General features: G+C 49.2%; 1 protein-coding gene across 1 annotated transcript; it reads right to left on the reverse strand.

The window, feature by feature from the left end:
• Adamts15 (ADAM metallopeptidase with thrombospondin type 1 motif 15) lies at nucleotides 1–23,749 on the reverse strand. The gene is made up of 8 exons (XM_057769063.1): nucleotides 22,526–23,749; nucleotides 12,456–12,588; nucleotides 11,826–11,993; nucleotides 11,300–11,583; nucleotides 5,891–6,068; nucleotides 4,616–4,797; nucleotides 4,344–4,519; nucleotides 1–2,148 (listed from the first exon to the last, which is right to left on the reverse strand). The coding sequence occupies exons 1-8, from the start codon at nucleotides 23,480–23,482 to the stop codon at nucleotides 1,374–1,376; spliced, it is 2,853 nt and encodes a 950-aa protein (XP_057625046.1). The 5' UTR covers nucleotides 23,483–23,749; the 3' UTR covers nucleotides 1–1,373.
• Between the last annotated feature and the right edge of the window lie 2,156 nt (nucleotides 23,750–25,905).

The raw sequence follows: 25,905 nt of genomic DNA on the forward strand, positions 1-25,905 counted from the left end.
CCCAAGGAACCTGAAGAAAAAGACACTCTGCCTCACTCTGTCTTCGTATTCAGGGCCCCAGCAGATAGCCAGGCCGTGGGAACCAGGAAGTCATGCACATACTCATCTCTATAGGAAGATCCAGCTATGAGGATGGTAGCAGAGTGTGGTAGAAGCATCGAGTCACTTCTCTCCTACAGAGCATGATCTGAGGTAGCACACAATGAGCCCCATTGACCTACAAGAAAAACTGAAGGCTTGAAAATGCAACGTAGCATACCCACAGGAGACAGCAGGAGCTTCTGGGGAAGAAGGCTCACTTGCCAGCATCTCACCCCCCCAAGCACACCCGCTCCTCCCTCAATGGGTTCAGGGCTATGGTCACTGTGGAAGTTCCCTGGGGCCATGAAGTGTCTTCGTCATTGGCCTTACTTGCATATTCCTCTCAAGATGACTAAGGCAACAGAACTCCTTTTCCCCACCCCAGAGTGATGTCATCCCTAAAGTCAGATCCCAAAGCTCAGCACCTACCCATCCTCACCCCAGTGAGAGCAGAATCTTCTAGCGCTCTCAGGTTCCCGACTTCAGCCACCAAATCATATCCCCTTTTAAGTGGCAGCGTCTGTTTGCAATACATGCTCTCTTGACCAAGAAGAGGGTCTTGCTGTTTCTCTGCTGCCCACAAAGCATGAGGGGCCACATCAGTGCTACCTCCTGCTGATCTAATGCCCTGGCCATCCAGGCTGCACAGTCCTCGTCTTTCATAGAGTATCACGATGGAAGAAGAACAAACATGGAACTCCCTGTACACACCCACCTTTTCCCAAACAGCAAAGTTGCACCCAAATGAACCCATCCTCACTCACTGTCCCTTTGGCTTCTAGTAACTCCTGAACAATTTTACTGCTAGGTCCACATCAGTCAAAAAGAAAGAAGGCCGAAAGCACCATGAGACCCCTGCCATGTCCAGGGATAGCTCAGAGCTCCTGGGATCACCTGAGGGTGCCAAGCTGCAGGCCACGGCTCTTCCAGAAGCCTGTGGCCTCCATTGTGGGTGGGGGAAACAAGGTCCCTGAAGTTCTGCCTAGAAGGCACCCAACTTCCAGGTTCCTTGGAAGCCGGGCTTCAGCACCTTCTGCCCAGCACCCATTTGTCGAAGCCTCTCTGAGCCACAACTGGGCCCCGAGGAGCAGGGCATGAGGTAGACTATGCATTAGTTAGCTTCCCCCTACCCAGTCCAAGGAAGAAGGAACCTCTCCCCAGACCCATGGTCCTCGTTCTGGATGTGAGTGACACTGTGACACAGGCCACTGGCCACCGTCCTCTGCTCCAGCTGACCGCAGCACCAGCACAACAGCGGGTGAAGAATAAAGGAGTAGAAGGGACAGTCCTCCTCAGCAGGGTCTCAAGACACAGAAGTCCAATTCTTGGGGCTTACGGCGCAGGTCACACTGATCCCGAGCCAACAGCCTGCCTCCGTGGCCCATGCACTTGAGCGGACGCCTCTTAAATCCGCGGCCACAGCTCTTAGAACAGGGCGACCAGTTGCCGAGCTCCCAGGTTGGGCAGGGTTCCCCACAGGCTCGTTTCTCCACGGGTCGATGGGCTGCGTCGCAAGCAGAGGCTCCTCGCTGCCCTGGAGAGCCCTGACAGTCCACTTCTCGCTTCTGTAGGCCACTGCCACAGCTCACAGAGCAAGGCCCCCAGCTGCCTGCCACCCAGCGTGCAGGAGGCCTGTTGTCTGGCTGCTCCACTTGGTTGGAAAGGCTGAGAACACTGTTACGCAGCACTGGGGAACTCCGAGGGTCCTTGGGGCGAGGGGACTTGTCCTCCCGAGGCTCTTTGGGCAGATAGAAGGAGTAGCGCACCCGGGGTGGTGTCATCTTCCCCACTGACAGGACCTCCACGGTCAGCGGCTCCAGGATGGGTCGAGAAGCCTGTAGGCTCTCTACTGCGGTGCCGGTACCACTGTACCGCAGCAGGCTGCCCTTTACCGCCAGGTCCCGTTCTACAGCAGACACCACGAAGTGTCCATTGAGCAGGTATTTGCCTTGGCTATTCTTCAGGGCCAGGTAGTTGTCATCCCCAATGAGCCCCTTGTAGCCACGCTGGCGGATGTCAATGCTGGAGGCACCTGCAGGGATGGCCACTACAAAATTGTAGCCATGCCTAGAGTAAAGAGATTATAAATTACACAGATGCTTGAGCCAATTAATACCCTTTATCCCCTTCAAAGTAATAACCGATTGTGGGTTTGGAATACATTGCAAAAATGGTGGCAGAGGGTAAGGCTACTTGACCACCACCATCCAGGGCTCAAGGAGTCAGAAAGCTGAAAACCAGACTCAGTTAAGCTGAATGTCTAGGCTGTAAGACCTAGTGACCTTTTTGTCCTTCAGTAAACTTGTCTTTTGGGTGGATTCAAAGTATAATAAAAACACAAGTTTGAGGCTTAGAAAGAACCACTTGGCCTTGTGTTGCTGTTGATCTTGGATATGTCTCAGCATCTCTAAGTCTTCTTCCTCATCCGTGAAAAATAGAGCTCATAACCACACATACCACAGAACTGTCCCGGGATAAAGAAGCCCACAGAATATAAACCACAGAGTCAAGCACCTGACACAGAGGACTCCCTAGGCATCTATTACTTGGAGGAGAACGGAGAGGATGTTAGTGTACAGTGCTCAAGTCCAAGGTTGGTTATTGGATGCAGTCAGAGTAAAGACCTTGGAGTCAGGGTTAGGAATTGGGCCTTGGTTCAGATACTAACTCCCTTTAAGTAAGACAGTTAGTTGATCTGGGTTCCTGCGTCCTCATCCACACAGGGTGAGTTAAGGTAGATGCTTTCTCGGGCTCCACCCAGTTCCTCCTACGCCTCATGGAACCACCCTGCTGCATGTCCTGCATAAAAGCAGCTTCAGAAACTCTGCATCAGCAACAACTGAGCTCTGAGAAATGGAGCTGGGGGCTTCCCTGTGCATCACCCCTAGGGGCTCAATAGAGGATGTCGTATCCACAGGGGACAGTCCAGCTCGAGGAAGGCCATCTGGTCTTTCTATCTTCAGCACTCAGACCCATGAACTTTTAGGCTAACCACACATACTGCTCCCAACTGAGATCTCCAGGGCACCGCTCACCCTGTTTCTCCCAGAACATAGGTTGGGACTTCCACAGGAGGGTGTAGTCAACCTCATAAAGCTCCAGCTGCTGAGCTGCAGACGCTGGAGTTTGGACTAAAAGAAACTAATTATGGGGCACATTTCCCTGGAAACAGAGACTCCACTCATTCTCTTCTCAATGCAATCCCCTGGGCCAAGACTCCAAGTCCACAAGAGCATGGTAGCCCCCACACGCCACCTCTTTTCCTTAGTCAACATGTCATAAGCATTTATTATGCACCAGGTACTGCACTAACTTTTTAAAATTAAGTTCCTTAGTCCTCATGAAACTGAATATGAAATTCATCTACAAATAGGTGTCCGGAAATCTGAAGAATAAATCTCTTGCCCGAGGTCAGGCAGAAATCAAGGAACTGAGATTTGAAAACGGTTCTGTCCTTGTCTTGGTTGGGGTTACTATTGCTGTGGTGAAGCACCCTGTGTAATGATTGTTCTGTCTCTTTAAGAGACAAGCCATGCCCACTCCCTCCCCCATTGGCTGTATTTTTAATTTTTCCATTATACCCTGAGCAAAAGCAGTTAGGAGAGGTCGGGGGGGTTGGCTTAGGCTTCCACATCACTGTTCATCACTGAAGGCAGTCAGGACAGGAACTCAAATGGGACAGGAACCTGGAGGCAGGAGCTGATGCAGAGGCCATGGAGAATGCTGCTTACTGACGTGCTTGACTTGCTGTCTTAGAAACCAGGCCCATCAACCCAGGTGTGGCATCACCCACATGGGCTGGGCTCGCCCCTATCAATCATTAAGAAAATGTCATAGAGGCTTGCCTATGGCCTGATCTTATGGGAGCATTTTCTCAGCTGAGGCTCCCTCCTCTCTGATAACCCTAACCCGAGTCAAGTTGACACAAAACAAGCCAGCACAATCCAGGTCTAGAATGCTATATGGAACCTTCCAACATTTCCATCTCCCTGAATCTCAACTCCTGTTGGGGTATGTCTTCATGCATTCACCTTGGGATTCATCTATGTTTGCTGGCTGAGTGATACATGGACACACGGACAGATACATAGATGGATTATCAGCCCAAAAAGAGTATGAGTAGTCTCAATGTTAATAATACGCCCATTCTAACATTCGCTCTGCTCTAACCCAAACTTTCAACACCTAGGGTTACATAATTCCATCTCCACCACCACAGTGCCAGTTCCCCTTGCCCATACCTTCCAGGGATCAGAACTTACATGGGCTTGGTGAAAAGTCCCGTGACCCTCTTGCAGCTCTTGTTGTCTCCACCACACACCCCGCATTTGTCAAACTTCTTCTTGGAGCCCAGGTTCCCGTCGCAGCCAGCTTTGATGCACTTGCCTTGGACACAGACTGAGGTGGAGTCGGGCGTACACAGTGTGCCATCCACTACCTGCAGCATCCCCAGAGAAAGAAGACAGGGCCAGCTCAGTGTGGTGCTCCTCTAAAGACCAGACTCTGCCTCTGCCTCTTGTCCCTGTACACTCACCTTAGGCGCTAACACGTAGAAGTAGCCAGTGCCATTGGCTCGGCAGATGAGCTTGCATTTGTCACGTGGTGACACGCCCGAGTACTTGGGTACCCAGGCGACAGCCAAGGTGAGCCGGTTGGTGCTATGATTGTAGCCATTGAAAGCTTCACATTGCTCTTCCCGGAAGCTCTTGCCAGAGGCTGAACAGGAAGAAAGCACATAAAGGAAGCTAAAAGGAGGAGCCCAGGAAGGTACAGAAGACGGTATCCCTCCCAGAGGAGCCCAAATAAAATCCCTCTGCCATGTGATAGTCATCCCTACCTCCAAATAGTAAAGCAGCCTGGAATCAAGAGGCACAGTGCACAGTAAGCCATCCCATAAGCAATGTACCACCTTCTCCAGTATCTAGCCTCAAATTCCCTTTATAACAGGTATCCTAAACATTTTTTGGATGATGAAACCCTTCAGCAGCCTATTAAATCTCTTCTCATTACTTTGTTAAATGCATTATACAAATCACATCATCTGTCAATTCTATTGAAAAGCAACTATCAATTCCTTTGAAACATACTTCTGGTGTGTGTACTCTTTATAATGCACCAAAAAAATGCTCAAAAAATGCTCAATGATGACTCAAATAACTGCTATGATTTTGAGGTCAGGATGAACATAATGGCGTCTTGAGAATTCTTCCACAATTAATGTACCCTGTAAAAATATTCAGAGTCCCAACTAATGACAAAGGCACAGGTACTTACGCTGCTGTTGTTCCTTTACTGCCCAAGGGAAGGAAATAGTGAATTTTAGATTGAAAGGTGAATTTAAAAGCGCTGAGTTGGGCATGGTGGTGCGTGCCTTTAATCTCAAATCTCTTTAGGTAGATCTTTGTGAGTTCAAGACCAGCCAGAGATATATAGTAAGACTCTGTCTCAAAAAAAAGGGGGGGGGGAGCTAAATTTCTAATTCGAAGAGAGACTAAGCTTTAGATAGAAGCATCATTGGAAATTAAAATAAATATTTCCCACTGAGTTCATGGACCCAGCTTGGGAGTAATAAAGTATGAAGACTTCTAGAGGCCCATCCCTGGAGCCAGTTAGCCTCCATCTAAGCAGCAAGAAGAAAACACCCTTGCCAGAATGGGACGGCTAATGGAATGATGCCAAGGGGAGTCTGCACTGGACTCATTCTGGGCTCTTTCCTGGAAACTGAGATCTTGATTGCAAGATTTGTGACCAACAGTCACCTCCAGGCACAGGGCCCAGAGGCCCAGGCTGCTGCTGTCCTGTGTCTCACCTGAGCTGGGGCAGGGCTCCAGGTTGCAAGATCGGTATTTCACTCTCACTCCCTCACAGTACTTTCCATCGTTGGCAGGGGTAGGGTTGCTGCACTGCCTCCGGGCCAGCTGCACACCCCCACCGCAGGTGCGAGAGCAGGGGCCATACGGCTCCCACTTGGCCCAAGAGCCGTCCACCTGTGTGAAAGAGCAGGTTAAACTCCAGCAGGCTCGGGTGCCACACCCAGCCCCTCGCCCACAGAAGCTCCCAGTAAAACCTATCAGTTCCCAGCCCACCTCACAAGAATGAAGTCCACTTTGTATCGTGAGATTACAAAAAAAGATAAGCAAACAATCTGTATGTTCAAGACCCACCCAACACTTAAACTGATTCATCAGCAAACATCAACTGCTCCCAGTTAGAAACGAGTTCTGGGAAGAGGCGTCTAGGCTGTGAAGCCAGTCAACTGAGAGTTACAGCTGCATGGGCCCGCGCCACAGGAGTGGGCTTAGCTGGTAGCCAAACCTTCTTGGGTTTCACACTTCACCTGCATAAAATGAGGCCAGAAACACTCCAATCTGAGGTTGCATGGAAGATTCAAATTGGGTGGCATGTATGAAAGCCCCTGGCCTCCCTCCATGAAGGATTTCAAAGTCTTCCCTGCCTGCATTAGTGTATCTATAGTCTCCAAACCTTGGGCAGGTGCAACCAAAAGCCAAGTCAATACACAATGTTGCCACGGGTGTCGGAACATCTTTAGGTGTAAATGGTCTACCATTCTGACTTTCTACCAAACCAGAACGATTTTGACCTCGGTCAGGACTGCCTTTGAGAAAGTTCAAGGTACCACGTGTACCAGCAATGCTAACATTTGTGCCCAGAGACAACATGGGTTAGAGGGACTGAAGCAACCCTAAGCCACTGTTCAGCTCTGGGATAAATTACAGTGAGTTTGTTGTTGTCATTAGTTCGCTTAAGAGGATAGAGGATTTCTAATCTTCATTGTGTTATTTGTAGGATGATGGCAGAAAGGCCTCTCACTCCCTGCACACGTGTCAGATGGGCATAGAGAAGCACATGAGCTGGGAGCACAGCTGTCACTCACAGAGCATCCATAGATGCTGGACTACATGGCCCTATGCAGAAACTGCTTGCATGAAGTTCAAACAGTCCATCCTTCGTGTTCTGAGAGTCATCTCTGTGCCTGCCCTTCCCTCATCTGAGCTTCTCTGAAGCCTGCATGTGAAGCCTTCCACATATGGGATGCTCTCTCTAAAGTCAGCAGTGACCATCTAAAAAACAAGTTACTACACCCAGGCCTTCGTGTCTCAGCTTCTCTTCAGTGTCCAGCACTGTAGACAAAATCTACTTGATAGAATTTTTTCCACCATTTGTACAAAAACTTTCACTGTGCATCTGCCATTCATCCATTCATCCACTAAATATTTGCTGACTTCCTACTACATACCTGGCACTAGGTGCAGCAAGTCCCTACCCTGGAAGCTGCTACAGCCCAGCGAGGGGAAGACAGACAATAAAAACGAGCTGGAGTTTCTGTGTATCTGAGGAGGCAGTAGTGCTAACAGGAGCCTTTGTGAGGTCAACTGCTCCATGTTAAGAGGCTGCTGGGTTCTCAAATATGCATCTGCCTCAATGAATTATGAGTATGAGTCAGGTAGGTATTATGGAAAGAGCATTCCAAGCCTGGAGAGCAAGAGATGTGGCCAAGAAAGGGTGCATGGAGGGCTCAGTGTCATCACAGCCAAGTGAGCAGAAAACTAGAAGTGGGCATGGAGGCAGACATTACGCTGTCTCCTTCCAGGCTAAGTATGAAGGTCCTGTGAGGTAGAAAAGCGGCAAAACCTAACTCCTGTTTTAAAAGGAATCCCACTGGCCACTCTGTTCGTCACAGTCTGTAATATCAGAAATGCAGAGAGCAGATGTGGAGAAACTGCCAAATTCCAGGGAAGAGGGAATGTGGCCTGGAACGGTTTGACAGCAAGGAAGTAGAGAGAAATGAGGTTCTGGGTCGATTTTGAATGCAGGGTCAATGGGAATTGCTGAGCTATCAGATGTTAAGTGTATAAGCAAATGGGTTTTGGCATAAACAAGTGGAAGGTGCAGTTGCCAAGGCAGGTTTAGGGGATGTGGTGAGGAGTCCAGTTTTATGGCTGCCATGTTTAAAATGTTTATCAGGTGTCCGCATGGACTTGCCAAGATTCACTTAAACACAGAAGTAGTTCGGAGCTAGAGATGCGGCTCAGAGGCACACAACTTATCTGGTGTGGACAAAGAATGTCACCCAAGGTTGACCTCGGTCCTTCACATGCATTATTGGCCCATTTGAGTTTCCAGGGTTTTTATTTAAACTGAGACCAAGGGGCACAGTCGTCAGTTTTACTCCAGTCACGTTCATCAATGCAGGCACACACAAGGAGAGTGAATGGGACTGAACCAAGGAGGTGACTAATCTAAGAGATCGTGACACAGAGAGATTGGATGAGAGGATCAGAGGGATTTTTAGCAATGGGTTGCAGTCCCTCAGCAGCACAGGGAAGAAGGGGGACATGAGAAGGAAAACAGAGAAAGGCCATTGTATGAGCAACTATAGGTCCAGACTGAAGAGTTTCTAAAATCCAAATCATAGACGGAAATAAGTGCAAGGATAGGACACCATGGTCGGATGGATGCTATGAGCAGGAAAGCAGAAGGACTCCCTCAAGGCTGCAGGCATTTATAGGATATGTCATTGGTGATGGCTGATCAAGGTAATGTCCCCCATGAAGGGACAGGTTTCAGCTCACGGGATGGTGACGTGGCCGCTCAGTAAAGGAGCTGAGACGATAGTGGAAAGACTGTATCCTGGCAATTTTGCCTGCATCCAGCATGCTTTGGATTCCTCTTCATGATAGAAGAAGCCGGTCATGACACACCTGTCCTCAGAATCTTCCAGTCTGAGCTCATCAGCTTGGCCATCAAGTCAATACAGCCCTCCTCCCAAACTGTCTACCTAAATGCATAGCAAACGAGCCTGCTGCCGCCATCTTTCTCTCAGACCATTCTGGCCTTGCTCCTGCCTACCCATCGACATCCTGCTGCCCCTCCAAGCTCTCCTCCTCCTTGAAGATTCCTCAGTGGCGTCCAATTGCTCTTAGTCTCTCACCCTCAGTTTTCCTGTAATGCACTCTTGCCCATCTTTTCCAACATAGAACACACGCCTCCGTCTTGAACTCTAATGACAACTCACACTAGACTATGGTCTCTCTGACAGCCGGTCTTGTATTTTGTTTCCTAGACCCTTGAACTCAATGGATTTGGCCTAGTAAGTAGCTGAAGGCTTAGTTAAATATATATTCTCAGGTCACAGAAAAGGATTCTAAGAAAATAATTCTGTACCACACCCATTTCCAGACAATGGATGGATTGGATTCTTGGTAAACACTTATTTGTAATGTTGACTTTTTGAAGCACTGTACTGTGTCTTCTCCCAGCTACAAACAAGAGTAAGAGAGAGGCAGTCATCTCTAGGGTCAAGGATGGACGTCTTGTTCCTGACTAAGAAAGTACAGATTTCTTTGCTTTCCTAACATGAGACCTAAAGATTATACAGTCCGAGAATATTTTGGTGCTATTGGTCCAGCTTAATTGATATTCTTGTTTACCTCGGGGAAAATTTTTGTTCAATTATATTTCAGCTAAAAAAGAAAAAAAGAAAGAAAAAGCACAAGTGGAGCTGAGCTCGGGGTGTGTCAGGTGACTGAAGCACACCCAGGGGTTCACCCATTTCATTCCTACACCTGGTCCATCTGTGGCATCCACCTCCCTGAATACAGAACTGGTTGATAAGGGAAGAAAGACAGAGAGAGCTTAGACTCATGTTAAGACTTTCAGCCTCATCCCGGAGCATCTCCCTACGCAAGAAAGCCCAGGGCTTGGAGCTGAGAGTCCCCAGTCCTACCGAAGGCTTTATCTCATGCATGTAAAGCCTTATGACATTATTTGGCTTACTATAGTGTTTCTCTGGTCTTTGTGTCAAAAAAAGGACAGGGGACTGGGGAGATGGCTCCGTGGATAAAGAGCTTGCTATGCAATTTAGGACCTAAGTTCAGACTGCCAGCACCCAATTAAGGTTAGATGTAGTGGGTACCTGTGACTTCAGTATTACAGAACAGAGACAGGTGTAACCCATGGGCTCACTAGAAAGTTCTAGATTCTTGGGTATATACCCAAGAGATGCCCTATCATACAACAAAAGTATATGCTCAACTATGTTCATAGCAGCATTGTTTGTAATAGCCAGAACCTGGAAACAACCTAGATGCCCTTCAATGGAAGAATGGGTGAAGAAAGTATGGAATATATACATATTAGAGTACTACTCAGCAGTAAAAAACAATGACTTCTTGAATTTTGCATACAAATGGATGGAAATAGAAAACACTATCCTGAGTGAGGTAAGTGAGACCCAGAAAGAGGAACATGGAATGTACTCACTCATATTTGGTTTCTAGCCATAAATAAAGGACATTGAGCCTATAATTTGTGATCCTAGAGAAGCTAAATAAGAAGGTGAACCCAAAGAAAAACATATAAGCATCCTCCTGAATACTAACCTTCATCAGGCGATGAAAGGAGACAGAGACAGAGACCCACATTGGAGCACCAGACTGAAATCTCAAGGTCCAGATCAGGAGCAGAAGGAAAGAGAGCACGAGCAAGGAACTCGGGACCGCGAGGGGTGCACCCACACACTGAGACAATGGGGATGTTCTATCAGGAACTCACCAAGGCCAGCTGGCCTGGGTCTGAAAAAGCATGGGATAAAACCGGACTCGCTGAACATAGCAGACAATGAGGACTACTGAGAACTCAAGAACAATGGCAAAGGGTTTTTGATCCTACTGCACGTACTGGCTTTGTGGGAGCCTAGGCAGTTTGGATGCTCACCTTACTAGACCTGGGTGGAGGTGGGTGGTCCTTGGACTTCCCACAGGACCGGGAACCCTGATTGCTCTTTGGGCTGATGAGGGAGGGAGACTTGATCGGGGGGAGGGAGAGGGAAATGGGAGGCGGTGGCAGGGAAGAGGCAGAAATCTTTAAGAAATAAATAAATAAATAAATAAATAAATAAATAAATAAGAATGCCAAAAAAAAAAGTTCTAGATTTAATGAAAGACCTTTTCTAAAACAAAATAAAATAAAGTGGAAATTCAATTAAAAACTACCTGACATAAATCTCTGGCAAATGCACACACATGCATATACACCACACACACACACCACATGAGAGAGAGACCACAGACAGAAATGGAGGCACTGTAAGGCAATATAGCGTAGTCATAGTGTGACCAGAACCTTCCATAGAAGACTAAGGCAGTGGAGACCCAGGCCCATTCCTCTCCCACCATTCCCTGACATAAGAGCTCACCCGGTACTTGTTTGGATTGTGTTGCTCCACGCAGGCTCCCTTGAGGCAGAACTTTCCCTCACCACAGCTGGTGCCATCTGCCCAGGGGAAGTGACGGGTCTGGCACACCATCTGCCCCTTGGCCTTGCCAGTGCACCACAACTTTGTACAGTACTGCATATATGGACAGGGTTTAGAGCCCACCCCAAAGGCCAGCTCACACTGCTGGCTCAAACTGTAGCTTGTGCCTGGCAGGTCCTCAGGCAGGGAGATGGGTTTGCTGGGCTGGTCCAGGAGGCAGTCACCTGCATAGATCCAAGGACATTTATTAGGACAAGCCGGAGAAAGTGAGGCCTGGCTGGCTTAGAATCTACATAGGAGGGGGAAAGTGAAGTAAGGGGCAACTAGAACAGACCCAAATCAGAGCCCAGTTCTTTGTGATCTTTCAGGTACAGAGACCATCTAAAGAGGTGGCAGAACACTGCCGCCAAGGACAGCAGTGAAGGATTTCCCACTCAGTCCTCCTCCTTTCTGTCTCCTGGCTTACCATGCCCACTGTCCAGGAAGTCGGTGATGATAGCGGCACTGCAGGCTGACCAGGGGTTGGCGCGATCAATTTGGATGAGGGTTGGAGACATCATGTGGTTGGCTCTGAGCTTCCCGAACACCTCCTCACACACCTTCACGTTGTCATGAGGCATGTTGAACACATGGCCTGTGGGATGAAACAAGAGGACTCAGGAGACAAGAGCAAAGGGCTGAGAACAGGTAGGAGGGGTGCAAGAAGAAATGAGAGAAGCAAGAAAAGTCTGTGATGGTTTTTAAGTTGGTTACTGGCACCTATCCATTGTCTTCTTTGTGATGTCCTACAGACTAACTTGTATCTTGTAGGACACAAGCTTGTATCTCCTATCTCCTCCATCAGGTTGTGAGCCAGGTAAGGACAGCAGTGTTACCTTGTCCTTAAGGTATTCCCCACCAAAGGATCTAAGTGTCAATGGGGCTACAGCAATCAGAAGAAATTAAAGCCTATGTCAAGGCAGATGCTGGCCCCAAGAAAGGATTCCTAGAGCTCCGAAATATAAGAAATCAAATATAAGTGTTCCCTCTCCCACCAAAGCACCCAGCACAAGTCCAGATCAACCCCAGTGGCACCTTCTCTCTGCTTCAGTCTTACCCAGCTCATGGGCAGTAGTGAAGGCTGAGGGAAGCCCATCATCCTCGATGACAGAGCAGCTTCTCTTGGGATCACACATGGTCCCCACATCAGCCATGCCCAAGGTGTCACAAGTGGTAGCCCCGCATAGGTCCTGCCAGGTGGAGGAGAAACAAAGCCAGGCTAAAGTTAAAGATGGTAACAGAAGGGGCCCAAAGAAAAGAAAAGGCCTCCTACGGGCCTTGCAGCTGCCATCCAGCCCCAGCGTCTATCAGCCAGATCTTCCTTGCTAAGGACTCACGGGGCTGTTCATGGAATGAGCCTAGGCTGAAGGAAGTGGCCCCAAGAAGAAAGCTCTGTGGCTCACTGAGAAGACCATACCCCACACAGGAAAGTACTGTGGGAGGAAATTAGGAGGTACAAAATTAGACCACAAGGGCCACAGCTTTATATAGAGAGAAGGTCAGGAAAATAGTGACTCCCACAGTAGGGTGGGGTTCTGATCACAGCTCCCTGAGCCATGTGGGGGTAGAAAGCAGCCACGTTCCCCATCCACTGGCAGCTCTGAGCAGTCCCTGTCTTTGTTGGGTGACTGCCTTTTGGACAACTATGAATTAAGTTCAGATTCTCAGTCCCAGGCCGGCCAGCCAAGGATCTACCCCAGTCAGAGACTTGGCTTCCTTGAACTGACAGGAAGCAGAGAGAAGTGGACCTGGGCCACTGTCTACACACAGTTTAATGAGCTACTAAAGCTCAAGGGGAAAAGAGGCTGAAGGGCTGCTAGGGATAAAAGATAGCGATCATCTCCCTCTCTTTTTTTTTTTTTTTTTTTTTGCAGGCCTCCCAGCCGCACACTGTATAAGAAGTATTTCCAGGGGATGTTAAAGGGGAAAATGGGACTCCGCGGACGGAAATCTCAAAAGCCTTGCTCAATATTATAGGCCAGGATGCATCCAGAAACCTTGAGAACCCAGAAGCTGGAAATGGGGCAACATTCATGGACAACTGGCAGACAACATCTCAGAAGGCAGATGCTAAGTCAGTCACACCAACATATTGTTCTTTATGTCACTGTCTTTAAAACCTATGGCGATCTGATCCTCACAATAGTCTTAGGAGGCAGACATATTATCACATTTATTTACAAAAGGTAGACACTAAGGCCCACGATCATAACTAATCATGGCCATGGTTCACTAAGAGCCAACACCATGCATGAATATCACATATATGTCCCGATCTAACCTTCACTACAGTCCACTGAATTGAAGACCAGTTATCCCCTCCCACAGACAAAGAAGCTGATGCTTGGTGAGGTTCCAGTCACACAGAAGAGTCACAAACTAAGGGTCTGTGTAACTAGGGATTTGGATGTCATAGCCAGTGGCTCAGCAACACTTGAAAATAAGCTGTCATGCTCTCCTGTGAAAACCAGGAGGTCACGGAGAGCATACATGCGGAGCAGTGCTCAGTTCTGCGTCCTTTGTGTGTCTCTCTGTCTTTGTCTCTCTGTCTCTATCTGTCTGTCTGTCTCTGTGTCTGCGTATATACGTATATATGCTGACCTTGGGGGTGGTGGGAAGCAACAGGGTTAGTGGGGCCAGAAGGCATGAGAGGAAAGTGGTCATAGTACAGAGAGAATCAGCAAAAATTAATCCAGAGTACTCAGAAGTTTACCAGCCGAGCAGTCAACTTGGCTTCCCACAGTCAGGTGATAATCACATCTAATGAGTTAACAGATTTTTCTGGCCAGAGAAAACCATGAGGGTGACCAGCCTGAACCTGAGGTGCCAGAGTCAGTGGCGGGTGCTGTGCATGCTCTACCTTCGCTTTACTGCCTGTGTGACTGAGGTACCACTTCCAGGAACTTCACAAGAGACCTCAAATTCCCTTCCTTTCCTGGTGCCCTTCCCTTTCAAAGACTTCATCTTCCAGAAAGTTCCTCCCTAGAGCCCTAAAAACCTAAGGAACAACCCCTGTCAAAAGATCACAGACAAGCTTGGGACAGGAAGGAATGTGGAAGATAGGAAAGAAATACATAGTAATTCATTTATTTCTTAGTATATAACTTAATCCCTTCAGACAAGGGGTGATGCCAAAGCGCTATATGTCTATGGACACTAACGCACAGATCCCAGTTGCTGGAGGTGGTGATCTGAAGATGTCAGCCCTGCGGCTAAAGCCTACAGTCTCTAGGGCAAGCACATTCTGTGGCTTCCAGGCCACCCACACACTCAGGCTGACCTCAAGCAAGAGAGCGGGCACACAGGGATAAGAACCAAGAGATCTAGGTCCCATTGCTAAGTGGCTGTGTGTCTTTGGCCAACTGCCTCTTTTCCTGACGGCTCTGGGGAAGAGCCAGTTCTCAACTAGAACTTGAACCATCCAACGACTTAAGCCTCTTCTCCTCCCTTTTCCAGTCCTAAGTGCTCAGCCCCTTCTGGCCCTGTTGGTTATGACAGGAACACACAGCGTGACCTACTTTTAGAACAGAAAGAACGGTAAGGGGCCTCTAATCTACTGATGTATGCTGAGCAGCGTAACTCAGGGAAACACAGGCTCCTTTCCCCTGCCTATTCCCACACTGCCCCTTCAAAGTGGCAGAACCAGAGGAAGAGCCGACATGGATCCTGACTTCCCTGAAGCAGCGTCTACAGCTGGAAGGTCTCTGCAACAAGCCATCTTGCCTCTCTAGAGAGCAGACCCTCCCTACCTCAGACAAGCAACTGTAGGCCCTCCCTGAGCAGGAGCAACCTGCTGTTTGTATCAAGAAACCTCAGCTCCATGGATTAAACAAAGGGAACAAGAAAAGCCAGCACAGTCCCTGTGGGGAAGAATGCTGCAGGGAACAGAAGACCCCCTATCACCAGCACCTTCAGGGTGGAAAGACGTGCTGCTAAGGTCAGAAGTTCTGTCAAGGGAGCAAATGACCCTTCTGGGATTTAGAGCTTAGAACGCCTACAGGCACTCACAGGGCCCAGGCGTACCTCATTTATGGCACAGGATGTCTCCACCCTTCGTGAATGAACTCAGACCCACTTGTATTGCTTTAACCTCTTTGGTTCAAGCACCAGTCTCTAAAATATAGACACTGCCCAGTTTCTTTCTGCCCAGAAGATGCAGGCATCTTTCAGCCCAGTCCCTACCTGATTCACTATTTCTGGCAATTGGCCATTTCGCTTATAGTCACAGCTGCTTCTCCAGACGATCCAAGAATCTTCTTAGCCAAGAACTTGATTCTCCTGGCCTCTTCTTTCCTAACTTTTCCTAGTTAAGTTTGGAGCTTTATGTAAATAAGGCTGCACTTTGTGGTGACCAGATACCTCTTTAACAATGTCTCTCACCATGCACAACTGCTGCCAAAATCCCCCTCCCGCTGCCTCCCTTGCTCCTCTTCCTCACCTCCTCTGCTGCACACACAGGTACTGAGACACTGTTTCCTCACCTCCCCTGCTGCACACACAGGTACTGAGACACTGTTTCCTCACCTCCCCTGCTGCACACACAGGTACTGAGACACTGTTTCCCAACAGCACAGAGAAAAAGGGAATGGGAGCCACAAAATTCAAGCACGTTAGTTTTGTTCTGTTTTTTTTTTTTTTCAATTTGGCAGTGAAAAAATATCTATCTTTTCTTATGTAACCAACTCCTGAGCCAGAGCTCATTGTCAGAACCGCATTCCAGTGTCTATAACCATCACAGAACCTCAGAACCAGCCTCTCACTTTGCAGACAAGCTGAGGTTACACACCCAAGGCCATGTTCTGTTAAGTGAAGCTTGGGGTCTTGACTTCATAGCTTTTGACACTCAGACCAACAGTGTGCTTTGTTCCAGATTGGATCCTGCTAGGAATGATACCACGATCACCAACAGAAAGCATTAACTGGACCCCTGACTTCTTTCCCGCGTGAATCTCACCATATATTTTGTCCATCACAAAACCCATTCGTTTACAATTTCTAATGATGGGTTGGCTTTTCAAGAAGTGAAATCTAGCAATTCAGAGCTTATGCAGCTAAGAAAAATAGGTAGGCAGTGAAGCCTGGAAGGTAGGCTATTCCTATTAACAAATGTGGTATCACATCATCTAAATCCTTCCAAAAGTAGAAAATGTATTATCGCCATCATATAAATCCTTCCAGAAATAAAAAACGGTATTACCACAAGAGACTGGAATAGTGGACAGAAATTGCCTCACTGAGGAAGAAGAGAAGCCAACACTTGCAGGAAGGCTGATCCTCTCTAGAAACTGTGCTTCAAGAGAGGTTACTTGTCAACTATATGATGACAGCCAGCAGTTATTGAGTGGCTACAGAGTCCCAGACACTGCAGCAAGAATTTTACCTGGATTACTCAATGAATCCCCCTTTGGAAGAGATACTAAGTTCTGTTATCCAGAAGAGACCCACATAAAGTATGTAGCTATCCCAGGGTTGCAGAGAGCCCCAACTTAGGCAAAGCAGAGCTTCAAAGGTAAAGAGTGTAGCCCCTGGGCTGAGTTCTAACAGAGTACCTTATTGCTTCTGAAGTGCATCTACTCCAAGAATGAAGGTACAGAAGATACTCAAAAGGGAAATGATCTCCCCCCACCCCCAGACCACCAGGTCAAGGCAGTGCTGGTGACCATAGGTGAGGAAAGCCCCAGGGAGAGGGAACTGGCTAGACTAAGTGCTAACAGCAGCATCTGCTGAGGCCATGCTGGTTGAGCAAGCTGCTGGCTCCTCGCCGCACACCTGCACTGACACACTGACCCTGGCCCGGCTGTGCACCCTGTCTGCTGACTCCAGGGTGGATTAACATGCTCCTCAATGGGGCCCCACCTTTCTCTAGGGCAAAGCCTGGCGGCAGAGTGCCAAGAAGAAATGCCAGAAGAAATCGACACTGCAGCCTGACAGCCTGAAAGTTGAATTAATGGTCCCCAGGCAGAGGCAAAGTACCCAAGCACCCAACAGCTTCAGGCAAGACGCATTTTCCCCTGAACCTTCCTTCCGTGTACTTGATGAACCATCAGATGGATGGGCCTGTGCAGGGGCTACCAAGACAGGAGGTGATGCCTGTCTTAAAGGGATTGGCAAGTGCTGGCACCCACAATCCCCGCACATACACCAGAGTATGAATCAGGCAAGTATGATATGCCTGTAAGGGCAATGGCACAAAATGCTTTAAATCAAGGCTATCCCAAATTTACATTTTGGCAAGGGACCTGTATATACTCATCCAAGAGCAAGCAGCACAGCCAAAGCAACTGCTAAAGTAGCGAAAATGATGGCTGCCACCTTTGGATACCTATGTTAGATGACAAGGCAGCTCATGCTCAAAATAGTCGCACACGTTGAATATGATGCTACGCCTTCCAAAGATGAGGATAGTGGCGTTCAAATGGCTGACTCACAGTCTGTTGAGAGGAAGTTCACATGCTGAGATTGAAACTCAGCTCTGTCTGACTCCAAGCCAGTTACTCTTTCCACTGTGCCATGTGTCCAAGTCAAGGAATCAAGACACAGTGGGAAGAGTGCTGCGGTGTGGAGGGAAGGACACAACCACAGTGGAGTTCAAAGGAAGGTAGAGAGCAAGCCCTAAGGTAGGAGAAATGATCTTAGTTAACTAACTCAGTGGTGGAAAAGAAGGCACGGATCTGGAGAGATGGCTTGGTGGTTACTGCTCTTACTTATTGCTCCTGCAGATGATGTAGATTCAGTTCCCAGCACCCACGGGTGACTCACAACCATCCACAAATCCAGTTTTAGGGTATCGAAAGCTTCTTCTGACCTACGAGGGCACCAGGCACACATGTGATGCACATGCATACACGCAGACATAACACTTACACACATAAAATAAAATGAATAAATCAGCGGGTTTTTTTTTTCATTAACTAAAGGGGTGGGTGAAAGGAAGCCATCACTCTGGCGGCCGATACAGGAAGAGCAGGAGCTTTGAGGCCAACCTGAGCTGTACAGTAAGAATCTATCGGGGGGGGGGGGGAGTTAAGAAGGAAAGAAAAGAAGGGAGGGAGAGCAAGAAGGAAGGGAGGAAGGGAGGGAGGGAGGGGAGGGAAGGAGGAACGGACAGATGGACAGAATTCAGGCTAAAGCTGAGGCAGTTGGATCCCATGAGCCCATGCACTCAAACTAGCCTTGGACACATAGGAAGATGTCACACCAAAGGAAGGATTCCCCACCACCACCCCATCTTCTGCCACTAATATTAGGCTTGCTTATTTGGAGTAGGAAAAAAATAAGGGAAGTACTCACTCTATGAGACACGGAACAACTTTCCCTCTTTCCCCACCTCCCTTTTCTTGTTTCAAAAGCAGCAGTGCACTGTCATATTGTGACCAAGAAATGACAATACCAAATTTTCAAATGTCCCCTCTCTCCTAATTTCTTCCAAAGTCTGACTTCAGAACACAGCCTGATGAAATAAAGATTCCTTCTTGCCATGCTGGGAGGAGGATATAACACACACACACACACCATCATCTATCAGTCACGGCTTTTCGTCTGAACACTGAAGGCACTGCCCCGCTGCATGCATTTGCTCTATAGAAAACCTGAGGCTCTATTTCCTGAAAGAGGCCGCTTTCCACCGTGTAGAAAACACCCCATCCGGTGCCCCCACACAGGCTCTGGGAAGATGACTTAGCGTTAAGAGCACATATTGCTTTCGCAGAGGATCTGAGTTCAGTCCCCAGTCCCCAAGTCAAACTGCTCCAAATCACCTGCCACTCCAGCTCTAGGGGACATCTCACATGTCTGACCTCTACTAGAACCTACACTCACATGCGCACGTATGTGTGTGCATGCACACATACACACACACACACACACACACACAAACACAAGCACCGTGATACTGCTCTAGACAGAAAACACAAAATCAGTGCCAGACTTTGGGGGTTGAGAGAGGGGAAAGTTCAGAGTCTGAATGAAAAAAAAATAAGCCAGTTGAGTGCCCTTGGATAACCCCAGAAGAGGAAGGAGAAAAGGTTCAAGAAGGGATGGAGGGTTCCATGAAATGACTCTAAGCAAAGAAAAATAACATGAGTGAAAGCAGGAGGAAAACATAAACTACAAGTCATAAAAATGAAAATGAAGTCATGTCAAGAGAGGAAATGTTACAAATAGTGAAGCAGATGGTGGAAGGCGTGAAGGTCATTTACAACACAGAAACAGACTTCTCTCCCTATTCCAGTGTTCCTCGGGGCCAGGAGCCCTTTCTGCACCCAGGCTCTTAGAGAGAATCTTCCGCTCCTGGGAAGAGAACACACACGTGCACGCATGTGCATGCACGCGCACACATGCGCAGAGAGAGAGAGAGAGAGAGAGAGAGAGAGAGAGAGAGAGAGAGAGAGGCTGGGGGCTGGGCCATACCTTATTCCTACATACAGCTCCAGACAGAATAGTACCTAGAAGTCACAGACGCCCAAGTACCAAGAGAATGTATGAGCGGATGGACAAAAGCCATGTTACCACAAAGAGTTCCTGAAGCAACAGAGGCACTGAACCTAAAATCAAGGAGGAACTCGGGGTCCACTGAGTCACAGCTGTAAATACCTGGCACTTGCAGCCGGTGCAGTGAGAAGCCAGAGATGTTGTGCTCCTCATAGAAATAAGTGAGGATGACTCTGGCTCTGATCCCGGCAGCTCCTCGCTCCTTCCCTGGGCTGACCTCACCCTGCTGTTATGAGCCCGGAGGCTGGCTGCTTTGCAAAATCAGATGTGCACTCTTTGTCCATGAACTTAGTCTGAATCTTTACAGATACTCTTCCAATTGTCAAAACACTTGTTGTATGATCAATGTATTCTCTCTTCCGGACAGCTAAGGTTCCTGGAGATCACATTTGTCTTGGTCTAGAAAGAACAGCTGTCTGCCCGTGTTCTCATCCAGTACTGTACCTTCCCCGGGGAGACTGGGGGGTAGGGGGTGCCTCAGGAATGAGAAGTTCCTAAGACTCTGAGAGTACAGCAGGCCCCATAATCTGTGCTGGCAAGAAGGTGGGGGGGAAGTTGTCCATACAAGCATGACACACGTACCTTGATGACGGGCCTGCCAACACAGACTCCCTGCTCTCTCTGTCTTTGCCCTCTAAATGCCTAAGAGAAAAGCGGCTCCTAACAGTCACAGCTTGTACACCACCACTTCTGACCCAAGTGGTCACGCAGCTTGTACCCATTACACACAGATGACATGGCCCCCTGAGGGTCTAGCACACCACTGAGAAACAGAAGCTGTCATGCTCCACGCTGTTTGATTGCTTCTTCAAAAAGGCCATCCCCTTCCGATGGTATGGCCTACTTTCCCAGCGGGTTCTTCTTCTCAGGGGCCGGCTCCAAAACTCAGCCTGAACAACTGGACTGAGGTCTGTTATTCTAGAGCCAGGGAGCGACCTCCACAGGGGCATCTCAGGTAGCAGATGGAACAACAGCTGCTTTCCCCATTACGAGATCCTGTTCTTGGCCTTTGCTTTCTCTCCCAGAAATCTGACTGCAGAGCTGGTCTGGGTGCAGAAGCTGAAGCTTCTGCTGCAGTTTCCCCATGACTCAAGCAGGGCTTGTCGGGCTGGGCTGTGGCTGCTCAACAGAGCCTCAGTTGGAAGACTGAGCACAAGGAAGCAAGGCTCAGGCCAAAGACCTCCCAAGAGAAACCAGGTGGTGGGAGGAGAAGAGGCTGGGAAAGGAGGAAGTTCCATTGCAGGAAGGGATTAGCTGTGCCAAATGGGTTACTGCGGAAGACTCCGGCTCCAGCTCGTGGGCGCCAGACCGGCTCTAAGTGGCCACTTAGTAACAATGAGAGTTAGCGGCATGGAGGTAACCAAGAACTCTCGACTCTGACCATAATGCTGTGATTATATTAATGAAAAAAAAAAAAAAAAAAAAAAAAAAAAAAAAAACAAGAGCACTGCAGGGATTCAAGTCACAGCCCCTGAAATCAAAGAAAGCGGGGCGCTTGGAAGACTCTTTCCTCCAGTGTCTGAAGAATTTCAGGACTCCGGATCCTCACAGTGCCCAACTTTTAAGTCAACACTTAGGGCCCTAAACGTTCACCGGTTGACAGCTTCTTGAGATAGAAGTTCAGGTAAAGACATGAGGAAAACAGGGCTATATTCTCCCACCTGGGTTCATCTCTCTAGTCCCAACTTAGTGTCTTGCCAGCCCTGCAGCTGGAATGTCCAAACACTCTCAACTATACTCACACACACCACCTTGCAGAGCAAGGGCTGAGCGGGAGCCCTGCCCTCAAGAGAGGGTCTTAGGACTGGAACATGAGCAGTCTTGACTGCTCTGTCCCTTAGAAAACAACTGGGTAAACAGGTCATCATCGCCTACTAACAAGGATCGGAGAAAACTGGAAGGCAGTTTCCCCAGCTCAATTGTAAGTGAAACTCCACATGAACAGTTCCAGTTCCAAAGAGGTTACTAGATTGCATGCTCAGAATAGTATGGAAGCCACTAGGCAAGGCCCAACAGAGAAGGATATAGGGAGAAGCAGCAATGGAGTCGATGCTGTATAAGTCTGGCCTTTCACAGTATTCCACAAACTATTCTATCCCTCTCCATCTCAATCCAGGATCCAAGACCCAAGACGAAGAAAGGATGACATGTTGCCCACTAGAAATGTAGCAGGCAGTGACCTTGAATCACCTTCCAGTACTACACCCAGCAAAAGTAAGCCTGCTAGGAGATGTCAAAGAAATCTTAGCCACCCACATAGGAGAGGCGGAGGTTCCCACTCCCACCATCTACAACGCCATCCTCATAGCGCTTCCTATCGACCCTGAAGACAAACTGCAGCTCGGGGGCGGCAACTTCCCGGGTTCCAGCCCCTCAGCGCCTGGTCCAGAAGGCTCTGATTGGCTGCATCCGGACAACACCTTCGGAAGAAGGAGAGTCTCCTCCAACCTCTCAGATGCTCGTGAGGTGGAGCCTTGGTGCGCTTAGGAGAGGGCTCTAATCAGAACTTCCAACGCTAGAATTCGGAAGAAACCAATTTAAAGGAGGTATTGAGTGGTACATGGGGGCTTTAGAGAGCTCAACACAATGACCCTAAGAAAATGGGATTGAGTCTTAAGAGGTGACAGATCAACTCACCTGTCTGGTAAAGAGGATGGCTGTGTCCCAGTACTCAGGGTGCTTGTCGCTCACTTTGTTCAGTTTTTTCTGCCAGGCACAGAAGTTGCGTAGAGTCAGGGCTGCGTTGCCTGTGACCTTGGGCCCGGTGTCACGGTCTCCTAGGAGTAACACCTTGACCACAACAATGTTGATGGGGTTGAGGATGCTGGGGTGCCGGTAGAGTCGCGCCGCCGTGGCCAGCAGCGTCAGCAGATAGTGTTCCAAGTCCGCGCCGTGAAACTTGACCATTGACTCGTCTGCCACCACCAGTGTCTCCACGTACCGTGGGATAGACACGAAACGCTTGGCGCGCCCCGACCTGAGCCGGCTGTGACTCTCTCCTACGCCCGTCCGCCGTGGCTTGTAAGGGTCCAGGGCCCTCAGAATGGCGGGGTTCCAGCCCGAGGCCACCCCGCAGCGAGAGGTGGGGTCTCCGGAAGCCCCTACCGGAGCACCCCGGCGCTGGAGAAGGTGTGCGCCCTGGCTGTGACGCTGCGCCGCCGGCGCGCTGGCGTTGGGCAGAGGGCTAATAACGTACTCCGCGCCTCGGTAGCCGAAGGCTCCGCGGAGACCCCCGCACAAGCTCACAGCAGCAAAGGAGTCTGGCTCCGCGTTCACGTACCCGGAATAGAAGCACCGTCGCAGGTCTAGAGAGCTTCCAGTGAGCCTCTGGAGGGGGACACCTAGATACTCAGTAGCGAAGGCGGGAGCCAGGAACTGGGCATCCGGCGTCAGGTGTAGGTAAAAATCCTGCTGGAAAGCTGTGATCTGAAAAATGAGACCCTGATCCCCGGAGTCCTCCGTACCCCTCCTGTAGTAGTGGCGGCCATTGATGTCCGGGTCCCGTCGGATTGGAACGACCACCTCCCACTCTGGCTCGGAGCTGCCAGCAGGTCGCCAGGCGAGAGCCAGGATTGAGATGCCCAGCAGAAGCATGGCGCCGGGCTGCGAACAGCCGCACTCTGGGATGAGACTTAGACCGGCTCCCACGGCAGGCACTGTCCCCTTGTAGCCCACAAACCAACGCCCGGGACAACGGGCAGCTACCAGAAAGCACAGCCAACCAAGTCGTGGAGACTCCTCCCAGAGCTGCAAGCGTGCACAGGGCAGCCCGCGCCTCCTACCTGTTCCTCCCTAAGCAAAACGCGCTCTGGGAGCTCTAAGTACGATCGCTGTCAAGTGCACAGGCGAAAATTTGTCGTGGAGAAGTGGCGCGAGGTAGCGGGCTGCTTCGCTAACCGCAGCCACTCGCGGTGCAGCAAACCAGGCGCTGGGCGAGCCTATTAAAGGCCCCCTTCTCTTTTGGACTGCCCAGTCAGCGCCCCTCCCCTCACTCCCCTCCCAGCCTCCCAGAGCTCGCAGCCCGGAGCCTCCAGGGGCCACCGGAGAACTCGGTCCCGCCTCCAGAACAAGAGCCACTTGGCGGGAGGGAGTGGCGTTATGCAGAGACAGGAGGCGTGGACCGACCTAAGAAACCAACGCTGGAGTCTATTTGCCTTTCGCCCTAGGACCCCAGTACTAAGATGCATCAGTCACTACCGCCTGGATGAACATCTGTGAGCTCCCTAAGTCTTAGCCTTCCGGTTGCGGTCTGGAACCAAAACAGGACTGACCCCCTTTCCCAGGGCCACCTCTTTTCTCCAGTTGCAACAGCCCCCACCCCTGCTTCTTAAACATCAAGTCTCCTAAAAGACCTTAAACCAAGGAGGTCCCCTTTAAACGTCTTAGTGTTGGGAGAACAACCTCCAGGGAACAAAACCAGCTCTTCTTAAATCCAGAGTCACCATGGCTCACTGACCCCTGTGGGGTCAGTACTGTACTGTATGAGCCCAGACAGGGAGTCAGATTTTTCAGGAATTCTGCCAGGCAGCTGTTAAATGCAACTATTGTTTAAAATTAAATTAAGTAAACTTACAATTAAATAAATTGTATTTTAAAACAAGGATGATAAACTCTCAAAACTCCATCCCTTCCTAATTATCTGATTGTTGTCTCTGGCCACTAGCCGCTGAGACCTTCAATCCTTCTGCACAGCCCAGAGCACCCAGGGAAGAGATTAGGGGAAGGTGGGAATGCAAATAGCCTGCTACTTAGTGTCTCCATTTCTCCTACAGGGGCATAGCATCAGGCCCGCAAAATAGGTCACGGTGGAGGCACTGTTAATACTAGCCTTTAATAAACATTTATCAATACCCTAGTGCCTGAAGGAGATGGACCAGCAAATGGTGATTGTCTTCTACCAGGGAGAGTCGAGGGACTGTGGGCAGAAGAAAAGTAGACCATGCATCTTCTGTATGTCATTTGATCCTAGTCCAAGTAGAGAGCAGGGCACTGGGGTGGGAGAGAATGGATCCGCTGGACAAAGCACAGCTGCTCCCATCCAGCTTGGAGATAAGCCCGGGAGCCTGTGTGTGGCACTAGACTTCAGGATTCTCATGTATTTGCAGAATCTGGACTAGGAGCGGTGACTCAGTGGTGAAGAACACTTGTTCGTGCCGAGGACCCATGTTCAGTTCCTAGCACCCACATAACGACTCGCTGTCATCGGTGGCTCCAGTGCAAGCCGGTCCGAAGCATTCTAACCCCTTCAGACACAGGCACGCATGCAGGCAAAACACTCATGTGCATGTACATGAAATAAATAAATCCGGGAAGAATCTCTTTTTTTACTCTAACAAGGAAGAAACCAAAGAGAGGAAGGAGGCTTTCCTACCTAGTCTCTCTTGATAAGCAGAAACAAAACGCTCTGGGTTGCATTAGGAAGAGAGCACCAGAGGGGAATGGCGGCAGTTTTAAGGATGGAGAAGGTGGTGAGGAAAGACTGGGGAGCTGTGTTAGAGAAGCGCTGCTCAAGCAAACAGGTTCCGTTGTCAGAGGAGAGAAAAAGGTGGGAGAGGTCCATCAACAAAGAGTACTTTTGCCCATTATCCTCTCCCCTCTAGGGCCCTGGAATGGGAAGACTGACAGATGCCCACAATTCTACTGAGGCCCCTCCTTAACTGAGACAAAAGATCTGAAATTCATTACGTGAATGAGTAAGAGATGGGTGTTTGTCCTCTATAAATGAAAGGGAAAGTAGGCATAGGAGAGGAATGTGTGTAAGAGGGAGTTACAGTTTACAAAGGCCTTGTGTTTGAGTGTTCAAAGGAGGCCTATAATTAAAGAGCAACTCTGCAAAGAAAGCCACTTATTTAGAGCAAGCAGTTCCTTTCCTACACCCGACGGTTTGGATGGTGGATTACAAGACTTCCAACCACATTTTACTCTCGCTATGATGGGTTTCAACAAGGTCTTGCTGCCTGACAGTCAACACGGCAAGCCCAGGGAGAGGAAACCTCCTCCCCACCCAAGAACTTCCA

The sequence above is a fragment of the Chionomys nivalis genome, chromosome 4, assembly GCF_950005125.1.
Source record: "Chionomys nivalis chromosome 4, mChiNiv1.1, whole genome shotgun sequence".
NCBI classification, from domain to species: Eukaryota; Metazoa; Chordata; class Mammalia; order Rodentia; family Cricetidae; genus Chionomys; species Chionomys nivalis.

Bases quoted from the DNA above. Each gene is read 5' to 3' on its own strand.
- Adamts15 (XM_057769063.1), bottom strand. From the start codon at position 23,482: ATGCTTCTGCTGGGCATCTCAATCCTGGCTCTCGCCTGGCGACCTGCT. The intron at 11,994-12,455 runs GTAAGACTGAAG...TTCATCCCACAG, and splicing joins CACTACTGCCCATGAGCTGG to GCCATGTGTTCAACATGCCT. The intron at 4,520-4,615 runs GTGAGTGTACAG...GGGATGCTGCAG, and splicing joins TCTACGTGTTAGCGCCTAAG to GTAGTGGATGGCACACTGTG.